This window comes from Electrona antarctica (genome assembly GCF_951216825.1).
Source record: "Electrona antarctica genome assembly, chromosome: 20".
NCBI lineage: Eukaryota > Metazoa > Chordata > Actinopteri > Myctophiformes > Myctophidae > Electrona > Electrona antarctica.
Genome location: NC_136801.1, coordinates 32,357,638 through 32,374,925, shown reverse-complemented (window position 1 = coordinate 32,374,925; position 17,288 = coordinate 32,357,638). Strand labels below are relative to the sequence as shown.

The following is a 17,288-nucleotide window of genomic DNA, read 5'->3' as shown; positions in this document are numbered from 1 at the left end:
AAAGCTGCTCTACAAGCTCCCAATGCGTCACAGCGCTTGTAGATGTGCTATTTTCACACATTTAAAGAAATGAAGCAATCATGAACAAAGATCCTGCACTCTGCTCTTGCTCAGCACCATCAGACGTTTCGTTTCGGTCCCTCTGACGGTCTCACAGCATTGATACCAACATCTTCGTTCGTTCATGATTGCTTCATTCGTCACCGTCCAAAGCACCTGCATCTGAACAAAGTGGATGTGCCAATATTTTCTTTGCGAACACTATTTACAAAAGAAATCTGAAAATTAAGGGGGAAAATTCAGACAATCTCGGAAAATGCACTTTGAAATTCATACTTGTGAATACCATCATTGCTCAAATCCTTTAGTGTTAATTTATGAGACTAATTAAAGTTAATTTATTATTGTCAAACACACGTTGGTAGAGGTCCAAAAAATTGGAGTAGGCCTATACAACCACTGGTAACTCAACACATCCCTATTCTGTCGTCTCCCAGCCACGGTCAAATACATTTTAATTTGTAGGTCCTTGACATGAAGAAGTTTGATGAGAAGCATGTGGATTCTTCAGGGTACAGTTAGGGTTCTCAGGGTTTGTGAAGAGCCGTTTAGGATACAGTAGATCCATCAGGGTAAGGGTAGGGTACAGTAGATCCATCAGGGTAAGGGTAGGGTACAGTAGGGTACAGTGTTATTCTCCCCTCCGTCCTACGGTAGCTTGGCTGTCCTCCTGTTTGTGAGGAACATGGACAAACAACCAGCCAGTTAATATATACTGCACTTCTGAAATGCTAATATAGTTTTTAGTTAGAGTAAAAAGTGTTTAGTATATTGTTGAGATTAGTTTTTAGTTAGTTGCACGAGTGAACAGGCTTTTGTCTGCTGGCTATTCAAAAATAGAAGATCTAAAAGCGTTTGAAAATGGTGAAAATTAGCATGTTTTTTTAAACACAGATCTTCTCTTTTGGGGGTCCTTGGCACAAAAAGGTTTGCGAACGACTGCTCTAGACCAGGGGTTCTCAACCCGTGGGTCGCGACCCCTCGGGGGGTCGCCAAATTATTTTAGGGGGTCCCCAAATTATTTTCAAAAAAATAAATAAAAAAAAAGATTTTTTTTTAAATTTTATTTTCACGATTTTTCAAAAATAGCAGACCTACAAGCTCGTAGCGCGCCACTCGGTGGCGCGCTATGAGCTTGTAGATCTGCTATTTTTCAATAGCTAAATTATAACAATGCTTAAAACACCAAAAGGGGTTCCCGCCCAAAATGGTTTAAGGTTATTGTAGCAGTCAATTTATATTGGGGAGGGAGGGGGCGGGGCGGGGGTCCCGAGACATTGCCAAAGCATTTCCGGGGGTCCCCGGCCAAAAACGTTGAGAACCCCTGCTCTAGACCACACACTTTATCGCCTAGCAACAGACCATTGAGTGTCTCGATTGGGAATTATTGAATTCAATTCTTACTCACTGTTGGAGGGAACGCTCTGCATGCGGCCGATCTCGTGGGGAACGAATCGGAGTGCTAAGCTGAACAGCTTAGACCTATTTGTCATGGTGCATGTTTAGCTTTAGTGTTAGGAATTATTGACAAGCGCAGTGATGGAAAAAGTACAGACAAATTTGACTTAATGTAGAAACACTCTGATAGAAGTAAAAGTCCGGAATTCTAAATTGACTTGATTAAACGTACAAATGTATTGGTATCAAAATGTAATTAAAGTGCCAAAAGTAGAAAGTAGTCATAAAGTATGTCCCATTTCGCATGTTTTCAAATGCGAAAATTTAAATCTTTTGATGGTAGCCAAACAATTTATATAGGGTCAAAGTGGTTAATGTATGTTTTGTAATAATAATCTACAAAGTAACTAGTAACTAAAGTTTTCAAACAAATGTAGTGGTGTAAAAGTACAATATTTGGATCCACACTTTAGTGGAGTCAAAGTAAAAGAATTGGAAATTAGATATACTCAAGTAATACAATGTACTTAGTTGCTTTCCACCACTGAAGGGTTTGTTTTCAGGTATTATGAGTAAAGCCTTGATTTGTAGCAGTTAAAAGGGTAGGGTGACAGAATGCATGACATCACATTATGATATAAAATGATTTAGTAAAGGTGGGTCTCATATTGAGTAAAGGCGGGTCTCATCTCATATTGAGCAACGGCAGTCAGTTCAAACGGGTGACCACACGTGATGGAAGACATACTCCCAAGTAATCACATTTAATTAAACTGATCACAGTTATATTGAATAAGTTAGAATGGTTTCCATTCATCTTAAAATAAATGCACTGACTCTCTGTACACGTGTGTACGTATGTAATCCACGTAACTCGAGAACCATTCGCCACACCGACTTCAAATTCGACACAGTACGCGTTCCACACCACCACAGGGAGCACACACGGTTGTCAAGAACTGCCAGAATAGGCTCAGGTCAGGCTCTGCCAGTGGACCTAATGAGCCTAAGTCCCCACACCTGTCCAATTTCCAGGCTCTGCCTGAGCCAATTGATTAGAAGGGCAACCCCAGCCTACACCTACTCACACTCGTACTGTTTGACTTGAGTAAAAAGTACAAAACAACATTTCGTTTTAACCAAAAATATCACCACTTGCACTACCTTTAATCACTTAAACCCCAGTATCCATTTTGTGGGGAGAACCTTCACAGAAAAGAACACATCACATTGCAACCTTGTAAGCTTGTAGACCAGCTATTTTCAGGGAAGATATTCAATGTAGAGTGAAAACAGAAAATACTCTAGTACAGAGCCTTGGGGGACTCTGCTTGTTGCGGAGGTTTAGTGAAAATATTGTGTTTTTCAGTATAGTCTAAAAGTACAGATTTTCTTACATGGGCATGAAGCCAAGGCAATCTGAAGGCAATCTTGTCCTTCTGTCTATACAATTATAAAGAAGACCTTGGAGTTATCTCCGAAGCGGTTCAATTGTGTCTTACGTAACATAAGAAATGACAGTTACATAACGTTGCTGTCGGGCAGAAACCTCTTATCTCCATATTTTAACTTTTTATGTTGTAGTTTGTTTTGGGGGGGATAAATTAATGCCATAGTATTATATAATACAGTGTCACACAAAGGTATCAGAAATAGCGTCTACAAGCTGAAAACATGTCGCACTGCGATGCATTCCGAGCTTGTATAATTGAATTATTATTTTTGCTATATATATATCCTGAAAGGTACAGTATCAGTTTTGAACATACATACAACCACTTCATATACATGTAAACACATATGTATGAACATATGTATATGTGTTATTATGGGCATATTTATGTACATTATGTATGTATGTATGTATGTATGTATGTGTATAAAAGAAAAAAAGTGAATGAATATTTATTATTATTAGTAACATCATCATCATTGTTACAATTATTATTATCACTATCATAAGTGGTAGAAGTAGTGCTTTTTCTGTCAATTGATCAAAAAAATACGTTTCTTTCCACATGATTTTGTTTAATCCTTTTTTATTAGAAATGCAGCAATGTTGAAATCTGATTTCTTTATTCAGTCTTTGTTTCCTTCCTTTACTGAAGATTACTGAAATCTCAAAAAGGTGGGCATAATAAGCTTCGGCTTCAGCCCTTTCCTTTTCGGTCATTTGTATCATGTCAACCCCTTTTCTGTATGTAATAATGTTGGATAAACCATGGCAGAGACAAATAAACTATCTATCTATCTATCTATCTATCTATCTATCTATCCATCTATCATAATAATAATAATAAACCTACAAAAGAAAAAAACACAAAAACATATGCGGTTTCCAACCGACAGTAAGGATGAGTACATCTCAAAAGCATTACGTCTGTGTCTCTTCTCCTGGCCAGATCTGAAGTGGAGAGAACAAAGGAGGAGAGCACTCAAGGACGACTGCAGAACGCTGGAGTGCAGCAGGAGAGATAAACAGCGCCGAGTCTCAGTATATGTTCTCTGTGTGTGTTTAAACCTGCACTATATGCTGAGGTGCTACAGTGGGGACAATGTAACCAAGTGGATTTACTACAGTACTGTACTTAAATACACATTTGAGATGCTTTTACTCGATTGAGTGTTTCCATGTTTCAGTTTTTGTACATTCATTCATTCATTGTACACCAAGGCTTCATGGGGTGTTTGATAGATTTTTTTCTCTCATTTCTTGTTTTCTTTCTTTTTGTTGGGTGAACTACTACTATTTTAATGGTCCAACATTGAGGAACTGAAATCGCTTCCATCATATTTGGAACCGTCTCCGGTACCTGCAAGGGTCCATTTGGAACCCCCTCAAGAAACCCAGAGGGTCCCTTGATCTCACATTCCAACTTCTTCCACAACGGCGTCGCATTATGCAGAACCAATGTTAGTCAAACAAACAAACAAACAAACAAACAAAACACAGCATACAGTATCCATTGACAACAACGCTTTTAATTAAAACGTACATGCAAAGTTAGTTGACACACACACACACACACACACACACACATCATTTTAGAATAAATTAAACTAAGGCACTGTGCCTGACTGGGCATTGTACCAAACAACACCCAGTGTGACACGTGAAGCCGTAGTGACACAAACTCGTCACTAGATGGCAACGTAGTTTTGTGAAATGCACAAGTAGCAGCTTGTGAGTCAGTGCATTAACAAATCTGGTTAACAGCAGATAAGTTTGTTGAGGCATATAAAACAATGGAAAGAGAGAGGGAAGGAGGCAAAGAAAGAAAGAAAGAAAGAAAAAAAGAAAGTCTCACACAGAAAATGGCTGACCTACAAGCACACAACGTGTCACATCCATGACCTTTAGAGGTTGGCTATTTCCGGCAACAAACATTGTCTGGCTTAAATTAAGTGAAAGAAAGAAAGAAAGAAAGAAAGAAAGAAAGAAAGAAAGAAAGAAAGAAAGAAAGAAAGAAAGACAGAAAGAAAGACAGAAAGAAAGAAATAATTCAGTTAGTTCTTGCAGTTGCACGGCGCGCAGTCATCTCGTCAAGGCTGTTGCTACCTGTGCTTGGGGGCTCGTCCAGCACCCGTCCACCGGGGCAGGGGGGCAGGGGGCTGCGTTGGCCGGGCTTGTGAGTGAATGTGGGCTTCACGGGCAGCAGCAGCAAGTCTTCACAGTGAGGGTACGTCGTCGTCTGGCCAACGGCGTCTCTGCAACCGCCCACCTTGGCCACGCCCATGGCGGGTCTGAAGACCTTGCTGGTGTAGCCCTCCGGGTGGTAGGAGAGAGACTCGTCCCCGCGGCTGTGGCCGCCACGCGGCGGGAGGACTTCATCCTCGAACTCGCCGATGACCACCAGTTTGGCCTCGATGTCTTGGTCCTCCTCATCGTCCTCGGCCGTCTGGTAGCCCATGAAAATCATGGTGACGGGTCCCGACCCCAGGTCGTCCGGCAGGCTGTTGACCAAGTTGAACGACGCCTCGCTCTCTGGGTAGAGCGGCGACCGTCTGTCGAAATCGACTGTCTCGATCAGATGGGCGGGGCTGTGAGCGTCGGCACCGGATGTTGTCCAGCCCTCCGAGGTCCTGTACGACGCCAAAGACAATGGCAGCATTTACTTTTACAACATTCGACATGCTGACAGTCATGTATGGAGCCACACTGTGCCATACTGGCTGCTATTGCACATATATTCCACTGGCTGCTTTTAATTTTTAAGTGCATTTACTTTAATTATCCATCATATTTAAAACAGTTATTAGTTACATATAACTCTAGATACCCTCTTAGACATACTCAACAACTTTACTTTTCTGTACCCACAACATCTAATGAAATTGGGAGACGTGCTTTTCAGTTTAAAGCTTCATCTGATTGGAACAACTTGTCTGTTGCTTTGAGATCAATTACATCATTTAACATTTTCAAGGCCTCTTTGCTTGTAGACCTGAAGCCCATTTGTACTTGTTTTTGATTTTGATTTTATTTTGATTATTTCATTATTAGTATTACTAGTATTTTGTTAAGTGTTTCAGTGCAGTTGTTTCTGGTCTTGATGTAGTGTTTGAGTGGTTTGGAGAGCATCTATGTTTTGTTGATGTAAGTGTATTGTGCTGTGTCGACATGTTTAATGTATTATTGTATTGTTGTTGTGCCCGAGGACCCCCTCTAAAACGAGTTGATACAACTCAAGGGGCTATCCTCTAAAATAAATAAAATTTCAATATATATTGTATAGACTTTTGCTTGTTTTACAGATCATGTTATTGTTGTCTTTCTCATTGTTACTATGCTGCTGCTATGATGTCCAAGACAACGCATTCTCACCCACAACCCACCAAATGCAGCCTCTAATTATGATGCCGTGGGATTTCTACAGAATTGGACTGGGGCACCGCTGATGCCGAAATATATAGATGCTATACTGTAGCACATCGCGGTGTTGGAAAGTTACACCTAGGGATGGGTGGGAGGTTACCAAGTGGCCATAGTTAGTTAGTTGGGAGTGAGAATGTGTTGGAGAAAAAGAATAAAATAAAAATGTCACCCGTACGCGTGTGAAGTGAGGGGCGCTCTTATCATTGTACATCATGACGTGAAGTCTCCATTCATTGTCAATGGGAATTTGACAAATTCCCATTGACAATGACTTTGTGTAGGACAAAAATAGCCCATTTGCTCGTCCACATATGACGGAAATTCTCCATTCATTGTCAATGGTAATTTAATGTTTGTGTAAGACGAAAATCTACACCAATAGCTGAATATAGGAGGAGCTTCGTCCCTCAAAAAATGAAGTTGAAAATACATAATTCTTTTAACTCTTACAGTATATACCTGCACACAAGACTTAAAACACTAAAGATCACCTTGAGCCTTGGACCGTGTAGATGGGGTGCATGGGGGCCGGCATTCCTTCACACCTGGCCGTGATGGAGACCAGAGCCACAGGGGCGGGACTGGTCGTGTAGCCGCTGTGTCCATTGGTCAGGATGGGAGGCGAGTTGGTCAGGATGGGAGTGGTCTCGGCACAGGGCCGGGGCCAGTTGGTCAGGATGGGAGTGGTCTCGGCACAGGGCCGGGGCCAATGAGGCTGTGACAGCAGATGATGCTTGACGTTGGAGGAGTCACTGTGGGCGTGGCTTGGAATGTGCGACAGGATCTGTTTGGTTTCGTCTCCTCTTGCTTGGGTTCTGTCGGTGGACGTGGAGGCTTGCGGGGAAGACGCGGGGCTGGGGGTCTCGTATTCTTTAGGCAAGGCTGTAACGATCATGACATTTCTGTCTGTGATTAATGATATAATTGGTGTTTTTGGTATTGAATATTCAAACGTATGAATAAAAATTGCATTATGTTTGCCAAATTTGCTTTGTAGCTGAAAAAGATCACCCACAAACGGGTCCCGACCCAGAAGGACTGGCCGACAGTACCTGATGAGGCATCTGGTCTGAGCCCCGTTTGGTCGTCAGAGCTTTGAGCACCGAGGCCCATCAAGCTGCTCGTCTGATCGGGGCCGCTCGTCTGTTGTGGCGACTTGGCGCCGGGTGTTCTTGGCGTCGAAGGCCTGCTGTTTCGTAAGAAAAGACGTGATCGGTATCGATATTTTTCACATAATGGATAATATTTAATTTGGTACGATACGTTCATTTTAATTGCAATACTTTAGTAGGCCTACTTTCACTAAAACGTGTTTTACTTGTAACACAGTATTTCTACTTTGTGGAAAGCATTTTAGATATTTTGCGCGGGCTGTTTAAAAATAGCAGATGTACAAGCTCACATCGCGTCACTTTATGCTGCGATGCAAACTTGTAGTGTACAACTGAACACAATAATTTTTTAACATTCTTATCCGTCAGTACCTGCTACTGTTTCCAGTATACGCCGAGGAGTACACAGGGTGGTGGTACTGCACCTCACTGGGCACTTTGGTTTCGGTGGCCTGACGCAGCAGCTCCTCCACCTCCACGGGGGTCATCATCTCCGCTAGCGCTCCTCCGTCGCAGGCGCGCGGCGAGCCGCTGCCGCCGTCTCGCCGCAGCGCGTACACCGACTTCCTGCCGTCCTCGTACACCTTCACGCCGCGCTCGCTCAACGCCTCCGGGGTGACGGTGGCCGTGGCGATCACCTGGCTCTCGCCGGTTCGCATGTCGCGCTCCACGCTTATCTCCATGCAGGCGAATATGGCTGCCCACCGGACAAAGGGTGGACATTGGGAAAGGATGGGAACAGTATTTCATTTTATGCCGTAAAAAAAAAAAGTTACATATTGCTATCAGGAACAAACCTTTTATGTTTTTTGGGGGGGTAAAATAATGCCCTATTTAAAAAAAAAAACTATAGTATCACACAAAAATAGCAAATAAATCCAATTTACAAGTTTGTAGATTGCCTATTTTTGCTATTTGCAACAATTTCTTTACATTGTTTAAAGTGAAAGTGGTCAAGTCCAGAAATAATAACACAGAGAGAGAGAGAGAGAGAGAGAGAGAGAGAGAGAGAGAGAGAGAGAGAGAGAGAGAGAGAGAGAGAGAGAGAGAGAGAGAGAGACGCTACCTTTCTTGGGTTCTTCTTCATTGGTCTGTAGTTTTGGACTGGTGCTCTTCTTGGCTGGTGCAGGTTGGAATGTGAGTGGAGTCTGTGAGACTGGTGATGGTGGGACAGCACCTGAGGTTTAGTCACACAGTCAGTGGTGGAAGAGCTACTCAGACTCACAAGGAAAAGCAGCAATACCACAATGTAGAATAAAAGGAAAAAAGTCCTGTATTCAGAATTGTATTTGAATAAAAGTATGACATATCGTACATAGTTTTCAAAATGTGTCTTTCCCCCCCGTTTTAATAGCCAATCGACAAGCTCATTGAAAAACACATTGCCATTATGTTGGGAGCTTGGATATTTTCAAATAGATGAATTATAGAATAGGGCGTAAGTGGTTAGGTTTTATAATAATCTAAATAAAGTAACTTGTAACAAAATGTAAAATAATTGTAGTGGAGTCTCTAAAGAAATAGGACATACTCAGGCATTTTTAAGTAAACACTTGAGTAAATGTACTTAGTTACTTTTCAACACTGCAATACACTTAGTTAACTTATTTAGCCATTGTTAGTGTTGATTTGGACTTAGACGGTTGTCAGTGGCGTACACCAAAGTAGCCGATCTACAAGCCCAGCTGGCTTGTAGACGTGCGTGAATATAAAATCAGGCATATTAGCACTATAGCGTCAGAAGCCGTATGTTAGGTCAAGTCAATTCATGCTTAGTTTCCAACTGCACGCCGCAACACAAGAGTGACGGCAAAACAACAGAAATCTTCATAAAGGGTGTCGCGTAAATCTCTGGGAAAAATGAGCGCTCGCTCGCAGACCCCTTCCCAAAATGATGCATCCTCTGATGCTGTGGTTCTCAAACTGTGGTCTGGGGGTCATGCTGGCAAGTCACGGACAGTACGAATGCTCATTTCTCATAAGGTTATGTGACAGTTGGTCGACACAAATCATAAATTGACCTTTATTATACAAGATAGTATTGAGACATGCCAAAGAAATCTGGCCTGGCATGCACAAGATGCTTTGGGAAGTGTAATTATTGTTATGGTTAAAACAAAATGTCATTATTATTCTATTTTATTAGAAACAAAAATAGAGTTATAAGCTCTATATTGTGATATAGTAGTCATTAGTATATAGTAGTCATTATTATCGTGAAATATATAATATAATGCATACTTCGTTGCTGTCGGGGACAAACCTCATATATACTGTATGTCCATATTTCCATGTATTTTATGTTTTTTTTCTTTGTAAATGAATGTCCTACTTAATCGCACAAAATGTCGCACAAATAGAATAGCCGATCTACAAGCTGTCAAAGCGATGCAATGCAACATTGTGTGAGGTTGTAGATCGGCAATTTTCACTATTTATTGAAAAATAATCACAATAAAATGAATGGTTTCGGACGTACAGTACAAGGTTTGCACCTACCAGCATTGACATGCACAGAGCACTACACTGTAGGACTGTTATATACGGTATGTTAATAACACACATGCTAGTACTTACCAGCCCGGAGTTTGGCGTTCAACTCCTGTGTGTGAATAAAGTTGTTCAAGTTCAAACGAGCCATGATATCACGAAGATGTCTATAGCGATACTCAATGCTATAGCAGAAGACTCAGCGATGCAAATATAGCCTGCATCCTGCATCCTTATAGTCTCACTAAATTGAGAAAAGAACGCAATGGTGTCACCCTCCGGGTAGCCTGGAACTCACCTATGCTTTCTATGGCATAGGCAGCTCCTGTGCGCAGAAACTGTGCGCAGCTGCTGGACATGAGACTAATTAATTAGAGCGACAGAGAGAGAGAGGAGTGTGTGTGTGTGTACGGGTGTGCGTGTGTGCGTCAATTTAACAAAGGTGCAGACGATCAGAAATCAGCAGAGAGTGATCGACGTTTGCGCTACTCTATGCCAAATTGAAGTGGACTCGGACCCAGACTTTTTTTTTCTCCCTGGAAATAAAAACGTCTGGGTTTCCGAGGCTACCCTCCGGGGGTCCTGGGATGCAATACTGTACTCAATACTGTACTCTGACGTCGTTGAAGTAGGACTCATAAAATGTTCCTGGGACCCTGGATTTAGAAGACCACCCCTGGGTCCCGGGAACCATTACATTGCAAACCTATTTACGTCACTGCAATTTATTAATTTAAGTAAAAGTAGAAACACCACAATGAACAACAAGGCACAAAGTCCTGTATTCGACCTTTTTACTTGAGTCTAAATTCAAAGTAAACCAAGAACAGCAGATCTATAAGCTCACAATGTGTTCCAGCTTGGCACGCTGTGAGCTTGTAGATATGCAATTTCTGGCCCCCGAAAATGGATACTGCGGTTCAAGTGGTTAAAAGCACCAGAGGACAATGGGCTTAGAGCGCTTTTGTACACCATAGTGATTTTGTGACAGAAGCAAGAATGAGTGGAAAATATGTAGAAGACGTTAGTACAATTTACAATTTAGGCATTTAGCAGACGCTCTTAATCCAGAGCGATTTACATTAAGCAAGTTAGTGAGACCAGCCAAGCTGTATGGCTAGGAAACGGTCGCATGACGGAGATGGCAGAATTTACGAAGAAGAAGAAGAAGAAGAAATCATTTCTGGAAGCCATTAGTATTGCCTGACACCTTGCAGGCACACTACAGATGGAAGTAACACAACCACCCACACATAAACAGCACACACACACACACACACACACACACACACACACACACACACACACACACACACACACACACACACACACACACACACACACACACACACACACACACACACACACACAGGATTGTCTCCAGCAAATGCATCTGGTTAGACAAACAAAGCCCTTTCCAACACCGTTGGGGTTTAGGAATAACAACATGCAGCATGTGGATTAGCATATGAACTTAAAAAATAATCAGCCAAGTCATCAGCAACAATCGAATAAAAAATAACCACATTTCAGCAACCTCACAGGTGTCTGATTACACTATTCTTTCGCAGCAATCTGAGATTTGCATGTCAAAACAACGACCCAAGCAAACTGAATCAGAATCAGCTTTAGATCAGATTTACACGGTTAGGCTAACAGTTCAGTCGTGGACAAAGCAGTCAACGCCAGTAGGCCAGCTGAGTCAAACGTTAAAAATTTAAACATAGCAGATCTACAAGACTATCATGTAAACTTTAAACGATAAATGAAGAGTTAAGAGTTGAAAAAGACAATAGAGAATAAAATATATAATTAGTTAGGTGTGTGATTTAATACATTTTACTGGATCAGGGCCCAATTGAAAATCTCTAAAGCGTTTGCGGCCCACCTATCGGCCCACTTAACACCCGCTACGTTTTCAGATGGGTGGGCCGCGTGCAGTTTCATAGCATGTTTCTGTTCGATCAATCAATCGATTGTGTTCCAGCTTGTACTGTACATGTAGATCTGTTATTTTTGAATAACATGAAGGGTTAATGTGTGTTTTGTAATAATAATCTAAATTTGCAAAGTAAGCAACAGTGACTAGAGACTCTCAAATACTTTACAAAGTAAGCAACAGTGACTAGAGACTCTCAAATACTTTTAGTGGAGTAAAAAGAAGGCTACTAAATAACTCTGAGATGTAGTAGAGTAGAAGTATTGAAATATGGACATACTACTCCAGTAAAGTAGAAGTACTGTACCTCAAAGTATAGGCTACAGAAAAAAACTTTAGTTTTCACCACTGTATACTGTAGGACACGGAAACAGTGCAACGGTTGCCATGGTGAAACAAAAAATGCCACCAGGAGGTGGCATGGCTTCGCAAAGCCCCGCCTACCTTGATGATGTCCTCTGGTGTTCGCTCCACCTCCTTGAGGCGTCGCAGGATGTCCTTCTCATTGTCCGAGATGTCCAACTCCTGCGTTTCCAGGGCAACGATCTCCTTGTCTATCCTGTGGACAAGATCCAACAGAGGTCTTTAACGTTTTTCAGACCAAGGACCCCTTAGCTGGGAGAGAGATGAAGCAGGGAAGCCCACGCCCACCCCTCCACATATAGAGCGTCGCAGTTCCGCCCCCTTTCATGGCGACGAGCGGCCCGGAAGAGAATTCCCCATTCATTTTTCCCATAGACGTTTCAAAAAGTATTTATTTAAAGACCTGTAAGCCTCGGACAAAGCCAACTCGGATGGTTGACAAATCATGACAATAAACAAAAATGTAATTACTGTAGACAGAAGAAAAACAACAAATAAAAGTTCTTTCTAAAGTTCGACCCAAATAATTGTGTTTATTGTCATGTTTTGTCATGATCCCAGTAGTATATATCCGTATATATCCGTATCTATCCGTATATATCCCGTATAGTAGACGAGTTCCTGAACTGTCCACAGCTCACCTCTGAGACAGGCACAGACAGAGTATAAATTAGGTTATATCAAATAATTATAAAATGGTGTCATTTTATAATTATATGAAGATGGGTTGAAAATGGGCGAAGTAGTCCTTTAATGTGAAAGCTGTAAATGGTCTCAGACCAGACTGAGCACCACTCAGTAGCCTTGTTTATAGGAGGAATGTTGCACTTTTGTCTCCACTACAATTCTAGGAAGGGGAAAGTATAGGCTATTATTATGAATAACCACTTAAGCCCTATTCCAATTATAGTGATAATAGCAGCTATGTGGCCTTCGTTACAGGAACTAAGTAAGTTTCCGGGGACTTACTCAAACGCTGCACACAAGTGTTCAATGTCCTTCCTACATCAGGACCTGTACATGAATTGTGATGCCAGAAAAGAGGGAAGAAGGAACAATGTAGCTGGCCAGGGCTCTGGACTCAACTTGTTTCATTCAGCTCAGACTTATACAGGTTATTTCTGTTGTGTTGCTCTATAATCAGGCACTAGCTGTGTTTAATAACTTGACATGACTCAGCCGTGACTCAGGGAGACAGGGACCCTTATGCCACTGCGTAGTGCGTTAATACATTACAATTAGGGATGTTGAAAAAAGTTGAAAATCGACTCGATTTTCGACTCATGCCTTCCGCGACTCAAAAACGTATTTTTTTTGCGCCCGTCAGCGCCGCACCTCACACCTCGCATGCCCTGGCTACAGTTAGAGCGCCATCGTCCAAGGGTGTGGGGTGAAGGGGAAGGGTATCTTAGCAACACTGAATGCTCTGTCCCATTGGTCGTGTGCTCGTATCATGAGCCAATGGCTGCAGCTCTGAGCCCCCAGACCCCAGGTTCGCAATGCATCTCATTGCTCACTCTCAAAGACAGGTCCGCTCTGTTCTGAGCTGTGAGCGCTCTTCTCTTCTCGTGAAGAAAGCAGGACAGCGTTGTCAAATAAATCCCGCCGTCATTCATACTGTATTTATTCCCCGACCCGACATTAAAATACGGAACAACGTGCGTCCCGTATCAGTTCATTACGGGACTTGTGACAGGCTGCTGCAGACACTTGAGTTGGGACTAGCTGATAGCATAGCAGCCGATAGCGCCGCTGCTCCTTCAGTGTCGTTGTTTACAAAATAAAGTTTATTTTTTATTATTGGGCTTTGATCATTGATGCAAATTCTAAACATATGGATGCAGCTGCAGAAGTTGTGTTGCTTAAAGGAATGCATAGTTGCGTTCTCCTCAACTGCTGCGCAGCAACAACAAAAATAAAAAAATAAAAAATAATGGAAAATAAATAGGAAAAAAAGTCGATCGACTCGTCGATTTGCGGCCTCGATTTATCGATTGGCCAAATATGAGTCGTTTGGCATCCCTAATTACAATGGTGCAGGCTACATGAGTGCTGTCTCTTTGATGTGATATTAGGCCTCAGGTGTGGAGATGTGCACTAGTGGAGAGCGACATCTAGTGGACGAACGTCATCTCTTGCAGTGGTTCCCAACCAGGTAACCTCCTGTGAGTTGTTCTATGGCTGAGTGTTATGCGTAATGATGTTACCTGTATTGTTCTGTATAGCTGGGTGTTATGTGTAATGATGTTACCTGTATTGTTCTGTAGCTGGGTGTTATGTGTAACGATGTTACCTGTATTGTTCTGTAGCTGGGTGTTATGCGTAACGATGTTACCTGTATTGTTCTGTAGCTGGGTGTTATGCGTAACGATGTTACCTGTATTGTTCTGTAGCTGGGTGTTATGCGTAACGATGTTACCTGTATTGTTCTGTAGCTGGGTGTTATGCGTAACGATGTTACCTGTATTGTTCTGTAGCTGGGTGTTATGCGTAACAATGTTACCTGTATTGTTCTGTAGCTGGGTGTTATGCGTAACGATGTTACCTGTATTGTTCTGTAGCTGGGTGTTATGCGTAACGATGTTACCTGTATTGTTCTGTAGCTGGGTGTTATGCGTAACAATGTTACCTGTATTGTTCTGTAGCTGGGTGTTATGCGTAACGATGTTACCTGTATTGTTCTGTAGCTGGGTGTTATGCGTAACAATGTTACCTGTATTGTTCTGTAGCTGGGTGTTATGCGTAACGATGTTACCTGTATTGTTCTGTAGCTGGGTGTTATGCGTAATGATGTTACCTGTATTGTTCTGTAGCTGGGTGTTATGTGTAATGATGTTACCTGTATTGTTCTGTAGCTGGGTGTTATGCGTAACGATGTTACCTGTATTGTTCTGTAGCTGGGTGTTATGCGTAATGATGTTACCTGTATTGTTCTGTAGCTGGGTGTTATGCGTAACGATGTTACCTGTATTGTTCTGTAGCTGGGTGTTATGCGTAACAATGTTACCTGTATTGTTCTGTAGCTGGGTGTTATGCGTAACGATGTTACCTGTATTGTTCTGTAGCTGGGTGTTATGCGTAACGATGTTACCTGTATTGTTCTGTAGCTGGGTGTTATGCGTAATGATGTTACCTGTATTGTTCTGTAGCTGGGTGTTATGCGTAACGATGTTACCTGTATTGTTCTGTAGCTGGGTGTTATGCGTAACGATGTTACCTGTATTGTTCTGTAGCTGGGTGTTATGCGTAACGATGTTACCTGTATTGTTCTGTAGCTGGGTGTTATGCGTAACGATGTTACCTGTATTGTTCTGTAGCTGGGTGTTATGTGTAATGATGTTACCTGTATTGTTCTGTAGCTGGGTGTTATGCGTAACGATGTTACCTGTCTATGTTGGTCTGTAGCTGAACGCTCTGCTCCCGTTCATCTTGGACCTGACGTCTCAAAGCCTCCTGCTCCTCCTCCGTCTGCTGGCTCAGACTCAGTCCATCCATCAACCACTGTTCCCTCAGAGCCTTCTTCTGTTGGGCACGCACAGTACACGCACTAGTATCATATATATCATATACAGTATCAGATTAAAATGGGGTGCATTTTGCATCTGTTTATAGTTAAGGGACGCAATAAAACAACGACCTCTGCATCCACGGGATGCACTACTGTACTACTGTACAGTTTTTTATTCTAGTTTATTTTGCTAGCTTTAGTTATAATAATCATTTCTTCTTCTGTTTATAACCACATCATAACCATATAAAATGAAATGAGAGTTAAATATGACTCCTAACGTTGTTGAAGTGGGACTCATAAAATGTCCCTGGGACTCATCTAAAAGACCATCCCTGCATCCCGGGACTCATTACATTGAAAACCTATTTACATCACTGCATATATACACAATACTTATGTGGACATTTGGCCCTCACTAGCTACATTCCTACCTTTATATATTGAAGTTTGAGTTTCTCTTCGTCGATCTCTGTCCGTTTCTTGGAGATACCCTCCTGTACCCGCCTCTTGTCCTGGGGGACCAATCACAAAACAGCACAGTCATGAACCACAGACATGAACCAATTTAACTTAATCATTTGATTATTTGACAACAGCAGATCACAACATGTGATAACGTTATCATCAGCCTAATCTCTCCATCTATTATATTTTTAGGGGGGAAAGTGTGAACAGACTAGACAGACAGACTAGAATTTGTGCAAACTAGAATTTATGCTTGCAATTAAGTAAAATAACGACAAAACTTTGAATGACCATTTCAAGTATTTTCAACCTACCTTCATATAATTGGTCCTCACTAATGCTCATTATAATTGCTACCATTTTTTGTCTACTTAATTGGTCTGTGTCTCAGAGGAGGGCTGTGGACAGTTCAGAAACCTGCCTACCAGTGACATCTCATCGATTCCAAGCTAATATAAACTGCAGTCTTTCTCTTCCCTGAAAGTTAGCTGGCTGTAGCCTAACAGAAGCTATTGCTCTCGCATCAATACAAATAATTTAATAAAATAATTTGAAACGTTTGAAATGACTAAATCTGCCTGCCGATGATGTGATATCATGTCACTGGTAGACAGGTTTCTGAATTGTCTAGTGTCTACCCTCCTCTGAGACTGACAGCATTAGCGAGTATGGGGCGGCAGTGGATAAGGGGTAGAGTGGCCCGTAGAGCAGCTGAATGGGAACCGTGAGGTTCCCAGTGCGATCCCGGGACCCGGGCTCCCCCAGAGTTAGTGTCAAAGTGTCCTTGAGCAAGACCAGAATTAGTGGTCTAATTGCTCCCAATGTGCTCCCAATGTGCAGGTTGGTGCCTTGCATGGTTTCCTCCACCATTGGTGTGTGAATATTATGTGAATGCAACGCACAATCTATGTAAAGCGCGCTATATAAATGCACCATTTACCATTTTACCATTTAGGACCAATTATATGAAGATAGATTGAAAATGGATGAAACTGTCCTCTCCTCTGAGTACTTCTCTGACCACTACATAACAACAGTGCAGATAAATGTTACGACATGGAAACTATTTGTCCC

At 42.0% G+C, this 17,288-nt stretch overlaps 1 protein-coding gene across 4 annotated transcripts in view; it reads right to left on the bottom strand.

Annotated features, from left to right (window-relative positions):
* Positions 1-207: 207 nt before the first annotated feature.
* The window catches only part of LOC306913549 (palmdelphin-like), a 39,614-nt gene continuing 22,533 nt past the window's right edge, over positions 208-17,288 (bottom strand). Inside the window, exons 3-12 of one of the 4 annotated variants that reach the window (XM_079490278.1) lie at positions 16,181-16,261; positions 15,624-15,760; positions 12,320-12,434; positions 10,024-10,048; positions 8,513-8,623; positions 7,819-8,143; positions 7,387-7,523; positions 6,826-7,240; positions 5,018-5,541; positions 208-730 (exon numbers count right to left, since the gene is read on the bottom strand). In XM_079490278.1, coding sequence (XP_079346404.1) covers positions 609-730; positions 5,018-5,541; positions 6,826-7,240; positions 7,387-7,523; positions 7,819-8,143; positions 8,513-8,623; positions 10,024-10,048; positions 12,320-12,434; positions 15,624-15,760; positions 16,181-16,261 — 1,992 coding nt within the window. In that variant the 3' untranslated portion in view covers positions 208-608. Of the gene's footprint in view, positions 731-4,420; positions 5,542-6,825; positions 7,241-7,386; positions 7,524-7,818; positions 8,144-8,512; positions 8,624-10,023; positions 10,049-12,319; positions 12,435-15,623; positions 15,761-16,180; positions 16,262-17,288 lie in introns of those variants that run through there. The other 3 variants (XM_079490280.1, XM_079490279.1, XM_079490281.1) reach the window with 3 other exon arrangements.